The sequence below is a fragment of the Merops nubicus genome, unplaced genomic scaffold (assembly GCF_000691845.1).
Source record: "Merops nubicus isolate BGI_N331 unplaced genomic scaffold, ASM69184v1 scaffold3522, whole genome shotgun sequence".
Taxonomy (NCBI): domain Eukaryota; kingdom Metazoa; phylum Chordata; class Aves; order Coraciiformes; family Meropidae; genus Merops; species Merops nubicus.
In genome coordinates, this window is record NW_008591390.1 from 19,946 (window position 1) to 42,439 (window position 22,494).

General features: G+C 43.1%; 1 protein-coding gene across 1 annotated transcript in view; it reads left to right on the forward strand.

The window, feature by feature from the left end:
* Positions 1 to 4,657: 4,657 nt before the first annotated feature.
* Positions 4,658 to 22,494, forward strand: part of FNDC1 (fibronectin type III domain containing 1) — a gene marked incomplete at its 5' end in the record, with an annotated part of 43,232 nt that continues 25,395 nt past the window's right edge. The window contains 10 exons of the mRNA XM_008950229.1: positions 4,658 to 4,867; positions 6,591 to 6,689; positions 8,148 to 8,262; positions 9,419 to 9,606; positions 10,265 to 10,372; positions 13,690 to 13,878; positions 14,663 to 17,005; positions 18,765 to 18,880; positions 20,630 to 20,741; positions 21,686 to 22,066. Of these exons, the coding sequence (XP_008948477.1) occupies positions 4,658 to 4,867; positions 6,591 to 6,689; positions 8,148 to 8,262; positions 9,419 to 9,606; positions 10,265 to 10,372; positions 13,690 to 13,878; positions 14,663 to 17,005; positions 18,765 to 18,880; positions 20,630 to 20,741; positions 21,686 to 22,066 (3,861 nt within the window). The remainder of the gene's footprint in view (positions 4,868 to 6,590; positions 6,690 to 8,147; positions 8,263 to 9,418; positions 9,607 to 10,264; positions 10,373 to 13,689; positions 13,879 to 14,662; positions 17,006 to 18,764; positions 18,881 to 20,629; positions 20,742 to 21,685; positions 22,067 to 22,494) is intronic.

The window sequence follows — 22,494 nt, forward strand, 5'->3', positions numbered from 1 at the left end:
GACTTGTGGTGGTAAATCGAAGTGCCTATTTTTATTTTTTTTGTGACCTTGTATTTCAACTTTTTTTTGCACTTATATCTTAATAGATTTGAGTTGCTTGGGATTTTCCCCCACAGTTAGAGACTGATTACTAGGGGTCAGTACTTCCCTTTTCTTCTGGAACTCTTTTGTGTTTTCCTTTGCTAGATAATTGATGAGGCCCTCTGAAGAATCTGTGATTTGGCAAGTGCAAGCTGCCTCCTTGTGTGGTTGTTTAGAGGATGTTTTACCCTCAGCTTAAACCTAATGCTCTGGGCTTACATCATTTGTAAAATGTTCTCCCACAGTTCTGACACACACAAACTTTGGCAATACTAGTGGACATTTCAACTGCAAAAAGTCAAAAAGCTGAGGCTTTAATCAGCCCTACATTTTTGGGGCCAAGTTACTATACACAAATTCCAGCAACTGTAGATAATGTTGGACTTCTACACTGAAGAGAGCACGAGGGAGTGACTCTTTCTCATTTTCCAGAACATAGAAAATTATTTGGTTTTATTTTAATTGCAGGTAGCTCTTTAGATGAGGTTTGAAGATATTTACTAGTTCATTTAGTTTGGCCAGAGCAGAGGTCCAGAAAACTGTTAAATTAGGTTTGGGACCAAAAGTGGAAAAACCCCTTAGTGATATTGACAGGGGCAAATAGTGGGGAGATGGAGAAGAATCCTCCTTCTATTTGATCAAGCATTTGGTAACTGTTCACAAAATGTATTAGAGGAAAAAAAAAAAAGGGATTGGGAGGGAATGTATCTGAAGAGTTAGCTTTTTAATTGCGAGTGATAGGGGACCTCATCCAGAGTTTTCTGAAATCCAGTTGGGTTCCTGGTGTGCCAGAATAGGTGTTAGATGGGGAACAGACAGCTCCAACTCTGTGTGCTTTCATAAAGATCACATCTACTGTCTCTGATAGGAGAAACCACAGGCACTGTAGTAGCTGTAAGCTACTATAACTGATCCAAAATTTTGTCTTGGGACCTGTTAGGGCCATCATCCACCAAGGATTTGGGCAGCCTGCCCAAGTTAAGACCATTGCAAAAGGTGGGGAGAGATGGCTGGTAGGGTCAAGCTGCAGCCCAGAGAAGCGGTGGAAGTGTTCCCCACTGCTCAGGGGCCCTAAAAGTGACCGATGTCCTGGGCCATTTCTGGATGCCCATTTATCTGGGTTGGATTCAGCTGGCCTGAATGGAGCTGTGGTATTCGTGCTGGGAGTGAGCAGCAGAGCAGTGGGTCCATCCTGTGATGTGGGGATGTGTTATACCAGGTAGTGAGCAAGATAGTGGGGCTTCTGTTTGTGCTTGGTCCTCCTGTTGGTAAATCTACCACTTCCCACATCAGTGGGAGTGCAAACTCCTAGATATAACCTGATGTGTTTTTCCTTCTGGGGGGATGAGATTTTAGTTACAGATCTCCACTGTTGTTGAGATTGATGTACTTCTATACCTAGTCGATGTCTGTGCATAAGTGAGGCAATTGCCATGTTAGTCTGTTTGGAAGAGGCTGGAGGGTTTGTGCAAGGTCCCATTGAAGGTGGATAAAGCACAGCATCCAGTGGCTACAGCTCTGCCTAGTCCTTCCCTTGTTTCCACCCGTGCTACTTCACTCAGCCTTTTCTCAGTTTCAGCACTACGTTTCTTTCCTGTCTGCATAATTTCTTTCACTGACTTTAACTTCCCCTCTTTCATCTCTCCATACTCCTTTTCTTGGACTTATTCTTGTCTCCTTTGGTCTAGGATTGAAATGATGCCTCGGTTTTTCAAGGAGGTTTGCTTTCTTTAGCCCAGGATGGCAAAAAAAAAAAAAAATCCACTGCAGTCTCTTGAGTAGGTTCAGATCTTGCCATGTCCAGTTCACATCCAGCAGATAGCTGGGCAGTGAATGACATCCTAGTGATGCAGAAAGGTGATGGGATGTGTCCTTATAGTGCTTGGCCTGTGGTGACAGCATTATCTAATTCTTTTTTCAGTAGCTGTGAGCTGCTCAAGAATATGGTTTCTGGGGAGTTCAGTGTCCCTACAGGAAGGGACTACTTTGGGAACTGAGTGACTTAAATGATGCATGGAATTTCTTTCTTTCTCCTTCCACCCCTTCTCTGATGAGTGTGCTTTTTTAGGACAATGTTTTTGTGTTTGTGGGTTTTTCTAAGATTAATGAGTCTGGCCAGCAGGACCAAACCCTAGTCCTTAGGACACAGTGAACTTTTCTTGTTCTCAGCCTCCACAGTCCCAGGATTATCCTTCCCGTAGAAATCCAGGCTGTTTCCTGGGGCCAAGATGAGAGGAGGAGACTGTGACTTGTTGTCCCATGGGGGACTGCAGGAGTGGGAAATGTCCTGACTGGGTGCACTGGCCTTAGGGTGCAGCTGAACTTGGCAGGACAGCAGCCCTGCAAGTGCTCATATGAGGTGGCCTGAGCCCAGCTTCACCTTCTTCCTCTGTGTGGCTGAGGTCAGGGCTTCAGCCTTATCCCAGACCAGGCTGTCAGCTACAACAGAGTGGGCAATCTCATTCTGCTGCTCTTTGTTTTTAGTGAGAAAGCCCTTTCCTGTAAGGCCTGGCACAGACTTCTCACAAAAATACTGATTTTGACAGATCAGCAGTTACTAGCAAAGTCATTTAAACCATTTTCTGGTAGCTCCATCCTGTATGCCTTCACATTCTTGCCAGTCTAACTGTGACAAGGAACAACAAATAGAAATTGGAGCTAACGAGCAAAATGGGAACAATGCACAGTAAAGTGTGGTGCTACCATGAGGAAAGTAATCAAAGCCTTAGAAAGCTCTGGTATTAAAATCTCAGCTGATCCCCTGCATTCGTTATTAGGGTCGATCTACTCTTTGCCTAAAGCCACATCTGGTTTAGATTGAATACTTTCCATACGGCTCTCTGGCTGGGTTGGTTCCTTTTGTATCCTTTGTCCCTTACAACTCTATTTTAATTCCATTTGGAAGCTGCAGCTTAAACTGGGGGAGCAGAGCTGCAGCATCCCTCCCAGGCACCCCGGGGCAGTCAGCTCCGGTGGTGCTTTGTGGCATACAGGGCCACTAAGAGGAAACCTCACTGGTGTGCTTGCACTGCAGCCCAGCAAGCTGCAGGTGTCTGGGAGAGTGTGGCTGTTTGAGGGGACGTGTTTCTCCCCTCCAGCTGTCACTGGGCTGCTCTAGGCGGGATGTTGAGTTCTGGGGAGGTGATGGGTACCTATGGCCCGTGGGCTACAAGGAGAGGCTGAGGCAGAGGGGTTGGACAGGGCAGCAGCCCACTGCTATTTTATTGGGGGCTTCAAGGAAGTCACGTCTTGGTAGTGGCAGGGGCAGCGGGGCAAAAGCCACAAGCTGCTTTCTGGGAAGCTTAGGTTAGACATCAGGAAAATGTGTCAGAAGCAGTGTGACCAGCAGGACTAGAGTAGTGAATATCCCCCTGTACTTGGCACTGGTGAAGCTGCTCCTTACCTCGTTCGGTTTTGGGCCCATCATTACAAGAAAAACATTGGAAGTGCTGGAGTGTGTCCAAAAAAGGGCAATGAAGCTGTTGAACGGTCTAGAGCACAAGTCCAATGAGGAATGGCTGAGCAAACCGAGGTTGTTTAGCCTGGAGAAAAGGAGGCTGGGGGAAGACCTCCTCACTCTCTACTTGAGGTTGTAGCAAGGTAGGAGTTGGTCTGTTCTCCCAGGTAACAAATGATAGGACAAGAGGAAATGGCCTCAAATTGAGCCAGAGGAAGTTTAGATTGGGTATTAGTAAAAATTTATTCACTGAAAGGGTTGGCAGGCACTGGAACAGACTGCTCAGGGAAGTGATTGAATAGCCGTCCCTGGAGGTATTTAAAAGACATGTAGATGAGGTGCTTAGGGACATGGTTTAGTGGTGGACTTAGTAGTGTTAGGTTAATGGTTGGACTTTGATCTCAAAGGTCTCCTCCAACCAGAATGGTTCTGTGAAATTATGATAAAAGCTTTTACCCTAGGCAGCTAGTGCAGCACTAGAGCAGATGCACAAGGAGGCTATGCCATCTCCATCCTGGGAGGTTTTAAAATCTGAGCTTGGGAAAACCAAGACTGGCCTCGTGGGGTATTTTCTCTGCAGATAAAGACTGGTGAGCAGTTTGATTATGGAGTGGTTTGAATATAGCTTTGTAACCTCTGTGCTGACAGGTTCACCCAGCCATGTTTTTGGTGGATTGAAAATGAAAGTTTAAAAATAGTGAAACAGTTCTGTGCATCATTTTACACTGACCTTTAGCACTTGTCATAAAGATAATGTACTGGCGTGCCTGAACTAGGGAAAGGGGATGTAAAAAAAAAAAAAAAAGATTAAACAGGAAAGCAACAAGACATCCCCAGTTTCTGGCAGGAGTCCTGATATTACAATGTTTTCATTTTTGGTGTCTTACACCCGACTGTCTGAAGAGTCTGGGAAAAGATGGTATTGAGTATTGTACATCCCACTTGAAAAACTTGTTAGTGCAGTTGGGTTTTATAGCAAAATTAGAAAACTATAAAATGAAGCCCTTTAATCTGATGTTATTTCATAGATGTGCTTGGAACAGATGTGGGCTGCTGTGTCACGCGCTTCATGACAACTGTGATGAGTTTTGTGTGTCTGTCTTTGCTTGTTTTTTGAAGAGAAGGACATGCCAAACAGGCCCCTGAGAGTGCGCACCCAGTCTCCAGATGGCAAGTTATCTTTTCGGTGGAAGCCACCTTATGGAGCAGGCTTCAGGGGTCCACGCAGCAGATCCCAAGGCTACATCCGTGGGTATGGAGAGAGCAGTCGAAGGATGAGCTATGCTCCACTGCCGCAAGAGCGACAAAACCAGGAAGCCAGGAAACTAGGTGAGTCAGATTTCCCTGAGAGCATCTACCTGAGCACACTTCTGTAGTCTCCTGTGGCTGCTAGGTGATCATAGATGACATGTTGTTGTAGCCATCAAAATGACTTCGTCCTAAAAATGAAAACACTCACTGTAATTGCTTTCTGTAACATATTCTTAACAGAAAAACTCTATGACTGGGCTAGAAAGTGTAGCAGGACCTCATGCTGTGTTAAAGAGTGTGAGTTACTCATATTAATAGCAGAGGAAAGGGCTGGGGAGAAGAGCTATAGCTCAGCTTCTCCTTGCCTGAGGTGGGACCATTCTGGAATCCTTTGTTTCTTGTCCTCCTCTTACACTGTGCCCCTACATTATTTCAGGCCAGTGGAGACAGAAATCAATGCTTTAAATAAATGTATCCATGCTTACCATTAAAACAGCTTAATGGGCTCCGTACTGGAGTGTTACAGTCATGTGTCCATATTCTCTCCAGTGCCTTCATGAGGTCCTGATCACTGAAGGCTCCTAAGACCCTCAGGCTGGCCTCCTTTGTGCTCCTTACCCTGCTGTGCTGTGATTGTTTGCACTTGTGCCCTAGATCATCTGCCCTTGATTTGGAGGTTTTCCACTCTCAGAGTATCACTAGGATTTGCAACGCTTTTCTTTCTCCAGAGGCTGAGCATGTCCCTTTGTGCTGTTTGTGGTGCTTGCCTGTGTTGTGGATGACCTGTCTCTCTCCTGCTGCCTGAGCTTCTCTTCCCTGAGTGGGTGCTAGATCTGCACTCACACGTCTTAACTGTGCTCCTGTGCTCTTTGCCTGTTTATGCTTGAGGTTAGGCTTTTTTTACCTCAAAATCTCTCCTGTAGGCTGGAAGCCCATCCCACAGATAGTTTGGTCTTGGGTTACTAAATGGTTGATGATTCCAAAATCACACATGGCTGCCAGAATTCCTAGCTTTGCAGTGTAAATGTCCATTTCCCCTTCTGCTTTGTAGATTTTACATTAAACACTCGTCTTTATCTTCGTTTATCCATGCTCTCCGTATCTCAAGAGAGGAAACCCCTCAGTCACTTATATCAGTTATTCACTCTTTTCCTAACAGGAATCTTGTACTTATTTCTCCTCCCTCTCTAGTTTTCACTTCTTCATCCCTCTATGCACTCCTCACAGGATGGACACTGGCATCTGTGCTGAGGTAACAGGATCAACGTACACACATGTGGGAGACACTCCTGTTTGTTTGATGCTCAGCATGTACCACTGCTCTGCATGTTGAGAGCCTGTCCAGGCAGTACAGAAGTCAATGGAAATCTTGTTGTGGACCCTGTGGGAGTTCAGTAACAAACTTAATTTTTATGAGAAATACTGTGTAACATGGTTTAGAGCATCTTCTTACTGTTTTAATTATTCTTATACTATTTTTTCTTAAAGATGGGGAACTGATATTGCTTAAATAATAAAATTATCAGTACAAGAACTCAGTCCTAAAATGCAGGACTCTTGTAATGGTCTCTTCATGTTAATAGTTTGCTTTCCTGCTTCTAAAATACCAACTTTACAGTTCTTACTACATACATAATGAACCTTCTGACATAAATGCTGTGACTCTAAGTAAACTTGCAAGTAAGCTTCTCCTTTTGTATCTCAGAAGATAATAAAACAGAGTTCTATCTGAAAAGATTAATATTTTTTTTCAATATAAAAGGTTTACAATAAAGCCTCTGTTTTTTCCCTGCATGTACAGCTTCTGAGTCAGTTCATGTGGTTTCACTACCATCAAGGAGCTCCCAAGGACGTAGCCAACCTGTCTATAGGTCATCTTTAACTAAAAGAAAAGTCACAGGTATGGTTCTTTCACATCTGCTGTCAATTCATGGAAAAATTTGAATGCAGTGAGATAGCTTTGTGACTTTTAGACTAGAAGTTTTTGGTGCTGGAGCTGCTAGGTTTTCCTTGTGTTAAAGAGTTTGATGGATATCTCTGATTGCTTCTCAAATTCAAGCAGGATTAATAAAATGATACAGCTGCAACATGGTTGGTTTGTTTCTGTTGTTGGGTTGCTGGGTTTTGTTTTAAATCTCTTCCTCTCTATCTGTTGACAAATGTTATGCACTGCAGTAATTGTGTGAGAAGATTTGATTAAATCAAAGCCAGGACCTCCACAGTGGTATGCCTTCTTGTCACATCTCAGACCCCTTTTCTGAAGAGTTGATTCCAGAAGCTGAAATCGAGTTAGCAAAAGTTTTCCCTTTCTTTTGGAAAGAAGGCATAACAGACTGCTACCAAGGTCAAAAAGGTTGAGTGACATTGAGGCATCTCCATGCCAGCATTGCTTTTTCACCCCCTTACATTGCAATGAGAATGCCATGAGGGTGGCAGAAAGTTTTGGAGATTTTGGTGGTGATAGAGAACACCTTTGTTCAAACTGAGAACCATGGTATATTGAAATCCTAATTTACACCTATTTTTCATGATTACTTTTTCCTCTTCAAGTACTCGCATTCCAAAACTTTGTGACTAGGTCCCCTAAGCCACTTGGGAGTAATAGATGAGTCCTCTCATCCACTTTTTTTGTGATAGCTGTTTGGCTTGGAAAACCTGGAATTGTCCAGGAACCCTCTGCATTATAAACCTGATTGGAAGAAGTGAATTGTGCTTCCCTGCTGCCTGCCTTCTCTGCGGACAGTGCTGGGTTTTGGGATAATGTGACACCCGCTGAAAGGAAGGGCAATCTTTTCCTGGACTTTAGTCATACATGAGTAAGGGCCCTAGAGAATGAAATTGTATGCTAGAGTTTACTGGCTCCTTTGCCTTATATACCATGAAAAACGGAAAGCTGAATTCAAACGACCTGTTTGAAACACCTAAAAATGTAAAATATTCAGGAACTCTCCCTTGAAAAGAATTTTTGATAGTCCCTGGTTTATTTGCCTTCAAAATGAAATTATATTTTTAAATATAAAAATTTTTCACAGGGCAACATTTCTGACTTCCAGGCAGCTCTCACATTGAGTATGCCAGAGGTGATGAATGTCAGTATGTTAAGATGTAGCAGTCTGGGGACTCATAGAGTGTTGAAGGACTGTAGAATATATTAGTACTCTGGTCTTGTAAGCAGAGAACTGACATAAGAAATGATGTTTCCATGGGGTACTATCAGTAGTCAACGTACTCGGTTTTCCACTGCTGCTCTGTTATTCATCTGTGCTTTGTGTGTATTGTAACATCAGCTGAAGACAGTTACTGTTTTTTGAGAACTCCGATGTTGTTCTTGATATGCTGTTTTGTTTTGCCTTTTCAGAGGAGGAAGAGGTGGAGGTGGCACAAGACATAACTGTTCGAGTTATGTCCTCTCAGTCTGTGCTAGTTACTTGGACAGACCCACTGTATGAAAAACAGAAGGCTGCAGCAAATAGGTAGCTAGCTTTTGTGTTTTCTTTTCTGAATGAATACTGAATGTGTGCAGCTGCCATTGCACAACTAATTGCAGTTGGTTAAGAGAATCTTCTAGCTTAGGGTGTCGGAATTTGCATATCCCTTGGGGGGATCCAAAGGGGATGCTTCAGAGAAGCTGTTAGCAACCTGATGTGAGTGGATATGGCATGATGTACCCTCCTTGCACCCTGTTCTCTAGTATTTAGAGGTCTGTCCAAGTGCTGGACTAAAGGGGTAGTTGTCAGTCTTCTGAAATGTCATCAGCACCTACTGTGGATATTTTGGTGTATCACCACGGTCAGTAAATCTTCATGCATCCATGGGGAAAGAAGGACACAGCCCATAGAGGTGACATGTATGAATTGGATTGTCAGAACAGACTACAGTTTCGAGTTGAATGTACAGTGGGATCATCACTGCAATGGGAAAGACAGCAGTCAGTGCTCCCTGAATCTGCTGACCCTTCAAAAACCCCATGCAGCTGAGGCTGAGTCTGTCAGAGGCTCCCATGAGCAGGAGAGCTTGGCTTGCAGCAGTGTACTACAGAATTTGAAGGCCAAAATAAACAGAGAAATGGGCTAGAAACTGCCAAAGGTCTGAAAGTGCTGGATTGTGTTTCTCAGCCTGGCAATACTGAAGGGTGGTGAAACTGAAACACCCTGAGGGGCACAGGAGGAGAAGTGGTAATTCTAGATGTTCTCAGTTCCTTGTGGAAGCGGTTATCCAGGCAGATGTGTGGGAACCAAGCTGCCAGCACGGCTCTGGGAGTGATGGGCTCCCAGCTGTCTGTCCATACTCATGGCCATGGGGCAGGGAGATGGAAGGCATGGAGCCCTCTAGGACACCTGGCTTGGTTCAGAAAGTCTTCCAACTTCCCCTCAGGCCAGGGGATGTTTTAAGTAAGAGGCTAGAAGAAGTCCGTCCCTTAGGGTGAAAGCAATCAGACTCCATTAGAAGAATGCACAAATGTTTGCTTAAAAGATGCTGGCTGGTGGTGGTGGTACTTTGTTTGCTTTTTGGTAGGTTTCCCCATAAGCCCCAGCTTATGAGAGGGGAAAGAAGCCCCGTCCCTCTTGGGTTCTGCTGATGCTCCATTTCCACACGTAAGTTTTTATTTCCCTGTGTTCCTGGTGGCAGGCAATACAGTGTTCGCTACCGGGAGAAGGGGGAGTCGGCAAGGTGGGATTACAAGCAGGTGTCCAACCGGCGGGCGCTGGTGGAGAATCTGGTGCCAGACACCATGTATGAGTTTGCAGTCCAGATCTTGGAGGGAGAAAAGGAAGGCAAATGGAGCGTGTCTGTTTACCAGCGGACCCCGGAGGCAGGTGTGTATTCAAAACTTCGCTGGGGTAACACCAGTCTTGGGGTTTGGGCTGTGAAATAGGGCTGACTTGAAGGAAAGCCAGAGTAAGTGGTTGCCTGGGACTGCAAAGGGTTGGGAATGTGGGAAAAGCCTGAATGCTGCTGCCTGTCTCTCTGCAGCAGCGCCCTGGAGAGCACACCGGGCCTGCGCTTGTGGCACAATGGGAACAGGGAGAGATGTTGAGACTTTTGGGGGACAGGTCAGCACCTTGGGCCCCTGAAGCTGGATATGCCCATTCTTCTGGGAGGGGCAGCCTGGCTGCTGTCCCTCTCTGTCGACAGCAAATTTAAATACCATCTCCACCATGGAGAAGCTGCAGGGCCCCTTTGATATTGGGAAGTGGTCCATAACAACTGAATTCCCACATCATTCCAGCTAAGCCACAGTAGCAGTCTCATGTAGACAGCCTGTTCCTAAAAGTATGGAATAAAATTTCTCTGCAGGAGTCTGATGAAGAGATGTAATACAGGCACATGTGGACCTGAAACACATGTACTTTTTCATATTTATCTTTGAAATGGTTACATAGGAATTACTGCTAGAAGAAGAAGGAGCAAAAGGTGTATGCTGTGTAGGTCAACTTTTCTTACTTGCTGCTTCTGTGCATGGCTGTTTCACAGCTCCTACCAGTGCACCTGAAAATTTGGATGTTTGGCCACTAAAGGGAAAACCGACTTCTGTAGCAGCATCCTGGGACGCCCTCCCAGAGAGTGAAGGAAAAGTCAAAGGTAAGTCATCACTGTTGGGTTCTAACCCCCTCAAGTAGATGGTCTTCTCAGAGCCAGACTGCCGCTCTGCAGCAAGCGGGAGCCGATGACTGTGCCAGGACTTCTTCACTTGTTCATAGCTTGTACCCAGGCAAGATTTTGTTGTTTCCAGCCCAGTGTCTCTGCACCACCACTGGGAAGCCATCATCACCATGTGCCTGGGATGTCACAGAGCTTCCTAGGGTGTCACACGTGCGTGCTTACCTTTTCTTCTGTTAATAAACAGGTCAAAATGGAATTCAAGAAGGAAGTTTCCCAAAGGATTTGTAACAGTTAAGTGAAGAAGGAAAAGTTGGGTAGTAGCCAAGAAAGTGAGTGGGTTTATATTGTATTTTATTTCTAGTTTGTCACGGAAGGAAAGCCTCAGCTTAAGAAGCAAGTGCCAGGAGTGATTTCAGCAGATAACATACATAAGCCTCATGTGCTATAGCATTATTGTATATGGTCATAAAGCTAATTTGTCAGTGGCTATATACTTGCATAAGATTAAAAAAAGAAAGAAGTCTGCTGGGATTTTTTTTTCCTATTTTCCCCTCTGAAAATGAACAGGCTGATTTGTCTGGCCACTCCTGTTCTCCAGTGATTGATGAGGTTGTGTTCTCCAGTTACACAAGTTTCTGGAGGTGCCTTATCAGCACTGCAGCATCTCAGGATTTAGAAAAGGTTTGGCCTGGAGGCAAATATACTTTGTCTGCGTACAAGACCTCCTTTATGTGTTCTTCAGGGCAGTGGTGGAATTCCTTCCTTTTTGAAGTTGGGAGGAGTCTCGCCAATTGCTTCAATGGAGCTGCAATTTTGTCCAAGAATTATTATTTCGTCAAGTAGGGTCATGCAGGGACATACTCTGAAATTTCAAATCTGCTCCTCATTTTGAGCAGTCTGTTTGTCTGCTGATCTTTAGGTGATTCATCCAAAGCAATCATTTTAGAGATACCTGATATTCCAGGGCTCAATGCTTATATGTGTCTAATATATCACGTTTTTTCTTTAATATGAAGTATTACAGAGAGGTCTTATTTTTAAACTAAATAAATGACAAAAATGATTTTTATGCTGGCTAAATGAAATCACTGAATTAACACTTCATGGTCATTTTGATAGTATGTAGTAATAAGGAATTTTTTTTTCTTTCGCTCCTTTTATTTTTTAAGCCTATCCTTTTAAATATTTATACCACATATTAAAGTAATAAAGGAGAAAATGCACTTCAGTAGCCTTTTGAGAGTTACTGGAAGTTACACCAGTACCTCTGCAGCCTCTCTGTATCTTAAAACAAACCAAAAATCCAATAAAAAACTTATCATGCTTTCTAATACAGTGTTGTTTTTTTTTTTTTTTTCACCTGAGCATTAAATGCATTTGCATATAAAATAATGATGATTTTTTTTTCTCAATTTTGATAATCTATGCATGGCTTATATCTTAACACAATTAATATGGGCTTGTTTTCAGGAAAAAAAGGTTGATTGTTTTTAAAGGTGTTACTGTATTCTAGAGTTTTCTCAGCATGGCACTGTGATGGGTATCACACTTGAATAATACTCAAGTATTATTGTGTTTCTTTGTGTAGAGGGAAAAAACTGGCAGTCCTTGGAATTTATTTTCAAAACCCTGATTTGGTGCAGTACTCATACCTCTTACAGAGGACTAAAAAGAAACGGAAGCCTGCACATGGATGAGATCTTACCTCACTCTTTGGGAGTATAATGGGAAGAATTCTCTTCATGCCTTCAAATATTCCTATAGGGGTTAAATTTCTCTCCATGCAGAAAGCTAATAGAGGGCACAGGTACCACATTAATCCTAAACTGGGAGGTGAGAGCAGGGTGAGGTTCTTAAGTGGCAACAAGACCTTGCTTTGCTCTCTCTGCAGTGGTGTTTGCCCCTGTCTAGTTAAGCACGGTGTGTCAGATTTTGATTTTGTTGGACAAGCATGCTCTTGATACCATTTGACAATATGCAGTGCAGATATTTCCTGGTAGAAGGATCTTTTCTGAATAAGAACACCAGTCCTCCAGGCATGCGTTTTTACCTACTGGCGTGCAGATCAGAGCTGGAACCCCTCTAAGCAAAGGCTTGGCTGGAAACACTTGTATTTGACTGCACTAATATTGTTTGCAAGATTAAAAATAAGTATTTTGGTGTTTTCATGGGGATGCCCCTCAGGCTGAAGCACTGCTGAGGAATGAGTATATGGCCTTTGGAGCTGGCAGACCTGCTTTTGCATGACTAGGGTCTTAGAGTACAGTGCAATTATAACTGTGTCAAGAGTCTATTGGAAGTGTAGGGTAAGAAAATAATTAGTAATTAGTGAGTAAAGTCACTTGATTTTAATACTGATCTCTTGAACAATAATTATGTGAATACACCATTTTGTTCTTCCAAGCAATTTCTGCGGGAAGGAATTTTCTAAGATTCTTACCTACTGTGGACATAGATACAATCAGCAACACTATTGTGTGTTGTTCACCATTGTGAGCAAGTTATATTTTGGAATAATATTCTCTGGATCGTGTCTTGTTGATTGCAGATATTTTGGTAGCTAATCAGTAAGTTCCAAAATTTCTTGTGCTTTTGGGAAGCTAAAAATCTGCTCATGGTCTGTCAGCTATAACAACACAGGTATTCTGATCATGGTGACTCATACTACCTAAGATTTGTACGGTCCTTCAGACTAGATTTTCACAAGTTGTAGGATAATGTGTTTTCCTGGCAATGTTCATACATGTTTTCTGCCTCCAGGACATTTTATCTTTGTAGGTTTCGTCTGTTATTTCTGATTTCAGGCAGTTAATTTTTTTTAAGGAACTCATTTTTTCCTTTTATTAGTTGGTGTTGAGAAACAAAAAAAGGTCTTCTGGTGCAGCACAGCAAACCATGCAGTAGTTGGTGCTGTGACTCTCTCACATCTCCCGCACCTTCTCTGGACGTTGCACATGACTGTTGTCCAGCTCCCCTTGGTGACACTTCACTTTAGTGGGCATTGTTGCTTATGTATTTTCACAAAGCTATTGCTAATGTACTCTGTCTCAGTCAATAGGTCATTGAGGTGATTTGGTTTTGTCTGTTAAGATGAACATGTTCAACGTACCTAAATATACATGTGTATCTCTCTCTCTCTCGCATGTCTTTATACTCCAGCTGTTGACTTGACGTGCATTGCTAGTGTATTAATTTTAGTAATGCACGTTCTAATTCATCCTACCCATACAGTCTGTCCGCTGGAAACGGGACTGTTTTCAGTTTCCTCCTTCCAACCGTCTGCCAAATCATTTCAGAATACATTCTTTCATACGCCCCGGCTCTCAAGCCATTTGGAGCAAAGTCCATCACCTACTCTGGAGCTACAACGTCAGCCATAATAGATGGTCTGCAGGCCGGGGAGCGCTATATTTTCAAAATTCGTGCAGCAAACAGGAGGGGACCAGGTCCTCAGTCTAAAGCCTTCAGTGTTGCCATCCCAGCAGGTGAGCACCAAGCCGTGCACTGATTGCATAGTCCACCCACTCTTGCCTTGGTCCCACTTATGTTAATTCTTATTGACTTAGCTTCCTCTGGGCTCTAACCAACCCGTGGGATTGTACTTCCTTAATACTCTTTCTGGAAGCTCTTTTCATTACCATATTGCCCCAAAAGATGCTTGTGGATAAGCATTTGTCACTTTGCAGCATGTAAGAGGACATTTTGTAGACATTTTGATATCTTAAATAAATGCATACCATACTCTATTTTCTGCATGAAAACATTATGTTCTCTTGCTATCCGAAGGCCAAAAAATACAATTCTTTGGGTCTTCCTGGCAAGTCATACTCTTGAAATTCACTCAGAGTGGCTTACTTGGATACCACTTGCATTTGCTTCTTGCCAAAAAGATTCGGTTGTGGGGACAGAAAATTTGCTGAGTTAAATAAAAATGTGGGCCGCAGCCTCAGATGGGATAATGCAGCACCATGCCATCAACATGGCTAAGCTCTGCTGAAGATTTGGTTCTAGTAATAGGATGTTGCAGTCCCTGCTTTTATATATTTTATTTCAATTGCTCTAAGTTTTACCCAAGCTACAACAATTGCACATAGTTACCTTCCTGCTTACTCAGCTGGACTCCACAAGCTGATTAATATTGAAATAATTATTGTCACATATTCTTATAAGTTGTTTTGTTCTTGCTACCTGGATAGTTTCTTCACTTGGACAGATTTTTTTGTGCTGCTTCTGTTGTTGTGAATAAACTTTTTTTTTTTCCCCCTCCAGCTGCTCATGAGGATTCAGTTGCTCAGCAACAAACAGATATCCAGGATAATTCAGATGCTAAAAAAAATGGGAATGCTGGCTCATCTTCTTCTCAAACTTTGGTTTCTTCAAAAGTCCAGCCCTCACTTTCCTCTAAACAATCTTCTGTTCGTTCACCTAATGTTAGTGATAAAAAGAATCTTCTTTCTGAATATAAGAATAAAATCTTGACTCGAGGGATCCTAAGTAAATCCCAGTTACCTTCTGGAAAGACAGGAGAGCAGGAACCTGATCTTCAATCCACAGAAGTGACAGGTGATCACGATTCCTCCAGAGAATCTCCGACAACATCACCAAAAGCCCAGGACCAGAGGAGGAGCATTAGACCCTTGTCCCCTAGTCGGCCAGTCCACCCTGTCCTTGCCTCAGGGAGGACCTCTGTTCAAACCCACACTTCAGAGGTGTCACAGCAAATGAGCACAGAGAAACGTGAGCCGCCAGCACTGTCCCCATCATCAGCAGAGCACTCCTCTGCCTTGTCTGTTCCTAAATACACAGATGACGAAACAAAGCAACTGAGACAAAGCAGCAGTGATCTGCCTTCTAAAGCCTCTTCCCGTGCTCTGCCTGCCAAAAAAAATGAACTTGCAGGCAATGTGGAAGGAAAACCAGACCTCAAAGTGTCCTCTAAAACTTCAGAGCCTAGTCGCCTGGCTTTGCCATCAAATCGTCAGTCTGCTGCCTCTCATGAGGTTGTCCCAAGCCATCCCAGTAGGTCTGGCCCTCTAGGTCGTTCACATCAACTCTCTTCTAAATCGTCAAATTCCCGTGCTCATGATAGCCAGAATGAGTTTGACAGTGAAGAAGAAGAGGACAGAGCAGGACAGCCCAGTTCTAGATCACAGCAAACGAGACTTCCCTCAGGCTCCAGTTCTCGCACGTGGAAAGACTCGAAATTAGCTGCAGTGTCAGTCTCATCAAGGTCTGCTGTTTCGGGTCGCATCTCACCTCACTCTCGCTCTTTCAGTGCCAAATCCAGTGGAAAGGATGTTGCTAAGAATGATAAGAAGGACTCACAAGATGCAAACCCCTTATTTTCTTCTTTGCCCTCTTCCAGGCAGTCTTCTTCAGCAATCTATTCCAAGAAAAGAAATCCTCAGGTCGGTTCTGACTCTCACCTCAGAGAGACACATGGTGAGAAGCCATCCCACTCTGCCTCAGACGAACAACAAAGTCGAGCCACTGCTCCAGAAAAGCATTCTCTTTTGCAGTCTTCTCTTTCCAAACTTAAGCCTGAAGAACAGGACAGTCAAGAGGTAAAAGAAAAGTTTGCTCGATCAAAACCAAGTGTATCTTTGCCTAAAAAGACATTGCCCTCTCATCTTCCACTGGAGAAGACCACCCACTCAGAGCCTCCACAGAGGACACAAACCAGTCCTTCCTTACTGCATTCAAGGGGCCGGCGCCTCCCATCTCACATCTCATCACAGAGTAATGAAGAACTGCAGGAAGATGGTGATGAGGATGTAACACAAGACAGTGACAGAGCAAGCAGCCACTCTGTATTTCCTTCTAGGGGATTACCCGCATCTTTCTCTCAGGGAAGCTCTAGTTCATCTCTATCAAAGCAACAGCAGCCAGGTTCTCAGGTACCTTCCTACAAACCAAAACTTATTCAGCCAGATCCCAGTTCTCTTAGTGATACAGGAAAAGACAACCAGAATATTCCAAGGTTGTCATCCACTTCTTCAAGACAAGCTCGCCCTTCATTACCTATTCACTCAAGAGCTGCTACAAGAACAGTGTCCCAAACAGAAAAAAAATATGGCCTGTTGCCCTCAAAAATGTCCAAAGCTGAACTTTCTCGAAAAGTTCCTTCCTCCTCTTCATCTAAATCTCCTCAGTCAGTTTCTAAAGAAGAGGACGATTATTACAGTGAATATGATCAGAAAGAGGCGGAGGAAAAACTCACATCTTTGGCAGCAAAATGGTCCCCTTCTGTTTCTAGAGGTAATGAAAACACATATGATGACACTGCTAGCAATAAAAGAAAATCTGTGGATACTCGTCTACCTCACAAAGTAAGCTCTGAAGAGGAAGAGAAGGAAAAAACTCCAGCATTAAAAATATCTCCTCCTGAATCAGCGGGGAGCTCTGCCATAGCATCACGGATTACTCAGTCCTCTAACAAGCATACCCCATCTAAACCAAGCTTTGTCTGGCCACGTTCTTCTACCTCTACCACCACACACACTGCTTCTCCAACAGTTGCTTCTTCCACTTTGTCCCCTCGCCAGCGACTGTTGAACTCCAGGCTACGGAGCTCTTCCCAGCGGCAATTTGTTAGACCTCCTTATAGACAAGGTATTTTGTCTTTGTTCTAGTAATCTCACTGAACTGTGTTTTCCCTGAGATCAGCAGTTAGATGAAAAGTCCTCCATCAGAATACAGGTTCAGTTATTTAGTATAATGTGTGGCTTTTTATTTTAGTGGTTCTTGGGGACCCCAGTCCTTGATGACATTGCCTAATTGGTGTGATGTGGTGCCCCAGACTTTTGGTCCTGTGGGCTGATCTGCACAGGATCCCATGGTCCACAGAGATGACAGTTAGGTGCTAAATAGGAAAACCAGGCTATGTTCCTTGAGCAGTGACTTCACTGAATGTTCCATTCTGTACTCAGAATGTGACAGCCTCTCAGGTATGTTGCTCTTCATCTTATGGATCGCTAAAAGGCTTTTATAGGTTATATAGTGCTGCCTTGCCCAAACCTGGGCAGTAAGGTGTTCCCTCATGCTGTAACTGGCATTCTTTAATTAATTTTTAAGCCACATTCCTCTTTTTTACTAAGTGACAGCTCAGAGTTGCACATTCCTATTGAGGACTTCTCACATCACAGCCAGACCCTCTAGTACTTTTATGACTGTGATTGACCCCAAATGTTAGAGGCTTGCTTTCTGGCAGCATATCTGCTGATCCTGAGCAGTGGAACAGAGGGTCCATTACACATCAAGATATGTCACCTCTTGATTCCCCATGTCACCTATGGAGAATCCCAGACAGTGTCAGTGACATTGCTAGGTACAAATATTTTTTTCTCCCTCCAGTGCATGGACATCCAAAACACCATTGAGTTACCTGAGTGTTTTAGTAAATGCTTTCTATGCTGTACCTAGAGTGTGAACAATGTTTTGTTCAATGTGGCATTGCTGTTATACAGTGAGGACCACACAACTGGGCTACTGTATTTACTCTGCTTCAGTCAGACTCAGTGTGGTGTACAGGTCCACCAGCTTGCACAGGTTTAAGCTGAGAGTGAACCTTAAATAATACCATGGAGGATGAGATGCATGGCCTGAAAGAATAACAGATTTCTCTATGAAGGTTGTATACCAGCTTACTGCTGGCCATGCAATTGGTTAATAAAAAAAAATAATAAAAGCTAATAGACAAGGAGTGTTCAGTTAATATATCTTTTTAGTTAATATATGTATATATTTTCATATATATATTTGTGGAAGCAAGTCTCTGAGCTGCTCTTTCTGAGCTGGGGGACCTGCAGCTCAGTGCCACTACTTCCCAAATTCTGAGCTGAGTATCCTTCTGTATAGCAGTGCTATTTCAGATAGAGAAGGAAAGTCCTTCCTTTTACAGGTTAAAAAAAATACTGGAGGTAGTTCCCATCACATCTCCTTTCAGTTCATCACTACAGCTTTATATAAGGATAGGATTGAACAAGTGGTTGTGTTTAATAATGATTTCTTTCCTCAAATGTTTATGAAGATAACAAACATTTTAATGGCTGTATTACCATCTAGAAATGTTGCCTTGATTTCTTAAAAAAAAAACAAGAGGGAAAGAAGAGACAAAAAAACATAGCGGAAAACAAACTATGAATGTTTAACCTCTCTAGAAGAAACCATTTCAGATGCTTGTGTCAGCTGCAGGAATCTGATGGTGTCACAACAGTTGCTTGAAGCAGAAATGAAATGCCTCATTTTCTGAGAGTGGTGAGGGCTCGTTTATGTTCAAATCAGTCAGAAAATGCATTTCTTTGCATTTTAAAATGTGGTTTGTGGATTGCTCAGCTTTCTTCAGAATAGTGTGGTTTCTTCTCTGTTTCAGGTTACAATGGCAGGCCTAATCTTACAACAAAAAATGGAAATGGAAAAGTAATACCTGGTAATAATGCAAAACCAAGTGGACAGAGAGTAATCAATGGCCCTCAAGGAACGAAGTGGGTAGGGTGACCTTCTCTCCAAATTTAAGATGCTTTTGCCTTTTATTATACTTGCACTTTCATGAAGAAAAGAAAGGAGTAGAGTTTCCTTAGCCAATGAAGCTGTAAAGCTGAGGCTATACTTAGTGATCTAGTTTCCACTGTTCATTGAAATCTGATGACAAATTCCACATTTTATGATTTGAACTTTTAAAATATCTTATTTAGAGCCTGACAGCTTGAATTTTCAGCCTTAGCATCACTCCCATAAATTTGGCGAAACTTTTTTTTCCTCAAAGTCTGTGGGACTTGTGTTCCCTGGTGACTCGGGGCTTGCCTGCCGTGCAGTGTGAGTGGGGTCTACCTGGGAGAGTTGCTGTGACAGACATGTTCAGCAGTGCTTCTCCTGGACTCATGCTTCAGGAAGAAGCTTGTGGGCAAGAACATCAAAATGTAAAGTTACTCTGTAAGTGTCACAATGCTTTAAATGCACATACACAGGTATCTTTAAGCATTTTGCCATTCGTACAGTCACATCTCCAGTGGTATTTTCAGAAGAGCTCAGATGCCTGTGATAGGAAAGCCTCACTTGGTGGCTACATGGCCAGGCCTTGTCTTTTAAACCCCTTTCCAGTGAGTTTCTAACCAACCAAAGCAGAGAAGGAACTGGTATCTCCTGTGTGTTTGCCCCAATGCTGAGCAGGAGGAGACAGTGACCAGCCTCCCTGATGTCAGTGGAGCTGCTCACACATGGCATGACACATAATGGCCACTTCAGTCTTACTGTTTACACTAAAGGAACATCAAAACATAACATCAGATATGTCAGATTCAGGGGTAGCATTTTGAAAGATTGCCCTTTAAATAGACTCCAAAAAGTGGGCTAGAAAGGTCACTGAGAGGCTGTGGGGTGTCTCTCTACTGTACAAGAAGAAGGCATTGCTGTGAGCAGGATGAACACCTTGTAAAACAAGAGGATCTGTGTCAACATCTGGGGCCTGGAGTGCTTCAGAGACTAATCTTGTGATCTGCTGTCCTTCCTGCTACAGTCTTTTCCCCACCATCAAATGTAAGTCTCTTTTGCCAGCCTAGAACTGATGCTCACATCCTTTTCCCAGTTTCTTCCCAGTACTTAACACCTTTTTCATTTTTGTGTTCTGTGGCTCAGTGTCCATTACCTCAGGTTAAAACAGCATTTTGGGTTGAAATAGCAGAAAGAATTGGATTTTAACTGCAATTATCTATTTAATTCAAGCTCTCAGACAGATTTGTTTTATAAGACCGAGGCTTTTCTTCAGTTTTGAACCCCAATTAAAATCTTAGCTACTTTGTTTTCACTGCTGTTTCAATCTAAATCAACTAATTTTTTTTTTCCTTTTACTCTGAGTAGCAGACATGCTTTTAAATCCCATCTTCAAAAGCACTCAGGGTCATACTCAAACCAGTGTTATAGGAATCCTCTTCAGGAGTTGAGCAGCAGAAGTTCAAGGGCGTTGCTCCTCTGCACATGAGACCTAGAGCAGGCGATATGAGTATGGTTGTTATGCAACTCTGGAACCCAGCTCCTGGGGATTTGCTTTCTTCAGTAGTGACTTTTTTGTGATTACTATACAATTAGTGACTCACTTTTAAAAGTCTGTGGGTGTTGTAGTGATTCCTGTACACTGTGTGATCACGCTTAGCATCTGAATTTCCTGGATTCCTGTTGCTGTGAAATTTCATTTAACTGCTGCTTCTCTTACCTAAACTTGAGTCCATCCATTGCGTTTAGATTGTAGATCTTGACCGAGGGCTAGTGTTAAATGTTGAAGGAAAATACCTCCAAGATTCCCAAGGCAACCCTCTCAGAGTGAAACTAGGAGGGGATGGACGTACAATTGTTGGTAAGTAACAACTTCTTTCTTACAGAAATAAATCTACAATTTTTGGGCACATGGTGCAGGTCTGTGAACTGTTGAATGCTTCAGGCATCCCCAGGTCCCACAGAAGCCATTTGAAGTTGCGTCTATGTCATATTTCCATCAGGCAGTCAGCACATTGTAGGACCTGAGGAGGCTATGGGGCATCCTGTGGGGCTCTGGAGTATGAGGCAGCAAGAAACAAGCAAGTCCATCTCACTTGTGTCAGCGTCAGAAAGGACTGCAGAGCTGAGCCAGAATAAGGACAGATGCTTGTGTATATCTTGGTACACAAAGAAATAATCATTCCCCACCACTAGCACTGTACCAGCCATATGTATGTGATTTTTTTTTTTCCCCCCTCAAAAAACCACAAATAGTAAAGAACTCTGTATGTGATCTGTGAAAATACTGCTGTCTGTGTAGGAGTCCACTTGTACAGATCTCTTAAATGTAAATTCAGTGCCTGCTGCTAAACTGGTTACTATGAATATTTACAGTATCTGGAATCTGGCACAAAATCTGCAGTGGCAGCATCTCACCAGCTTATCTCAGCTTTTCCTTGCACGTGTTTGACATTAGGGATAGAATATATATTCATTACACCTTTCATCAACAGTAATGAGACTGACAGATTAAATGCAGACACTGTCTGCATGTTGTGATTCTCAAGTGAAACCTCCTTGCAGTTTTCTCAAAAAGTGTTTATCAAGCAGCTGATAATAGTGAAAACCATTGTGGTTTATCTGAGGTTCTTCTAGTTTCCTTAGCTGTGCACCTTTCCTACAACAGCCTTCTTTGCTGTCAGCTTAATTGCCAGAGGCTTTAATCACATGCTCAGTGCTCTTATGGTATCTACTGTTCATAAATAACATGTGATAAAACAGAGGCAGATTAATGGTGAGATTTATTTTGTTCTTCTCTTTCAGATGAAAAGGGTGCCCCGATGGTGAGTCCTGATGGATTACCTTTGTTTGGACATGGCAGATTTAGTAAACCTGTAGCAAGTGCACAAGATAAACCAATAATAAGCCTTGGAGGGAAACCTCTGATTGGTCTTGAAATGATTAAGAGAACAACCACTCCCTCAACTACTACAACAACAATACCCCCAACAACAACCACAACAACTACTACAACCACTACAACAACGGTTGCTACAACTACCACCACCACTCCTGAACCAACCACCACTGAACCACCCACTGAGAAACCACCCCCAACGTGTCCTCCAGGCACTTACGGACAGTATGACGATGAGGGGAACTTGTTGTTGGGATTCAACGGCCTGCCAGAGTGCAATGCAGAAGGTAACTTCCTTTTGTGCTGTTTGAACTTCTTTGGTCGTGCTGTTTGCACAGCACAGTCACACAAGCGTAAGGTGGGAAGGAATCTGCCTCTGAAGATTTTTGTTCATGTGATAACGTAGGAGCTGAGATTAGAATAGCTCAGACAGGGCTTGGGTGTTCATGTTTTTCAATGGAAAATGTCAGCTTAGGAGACTAAGCTGAAGTTTTTAATGAGAAATGTGTTGATTTCAGCAAATTTCTTACCATGTTGAATCTAGTCTTGACACACATATTCATGCACATGAGCACAAGTGTAGGCAGTGACTTTGTGGTCAGAGCACTCTCATGTAATGAAGTTCTCACTCCAGTTCAGGCCAGGGAAAGACCTGGAGGCACTATACATTTTATCTATTTTTTGTTCATTTCTCACAAAAAAATCTGAAAACTCT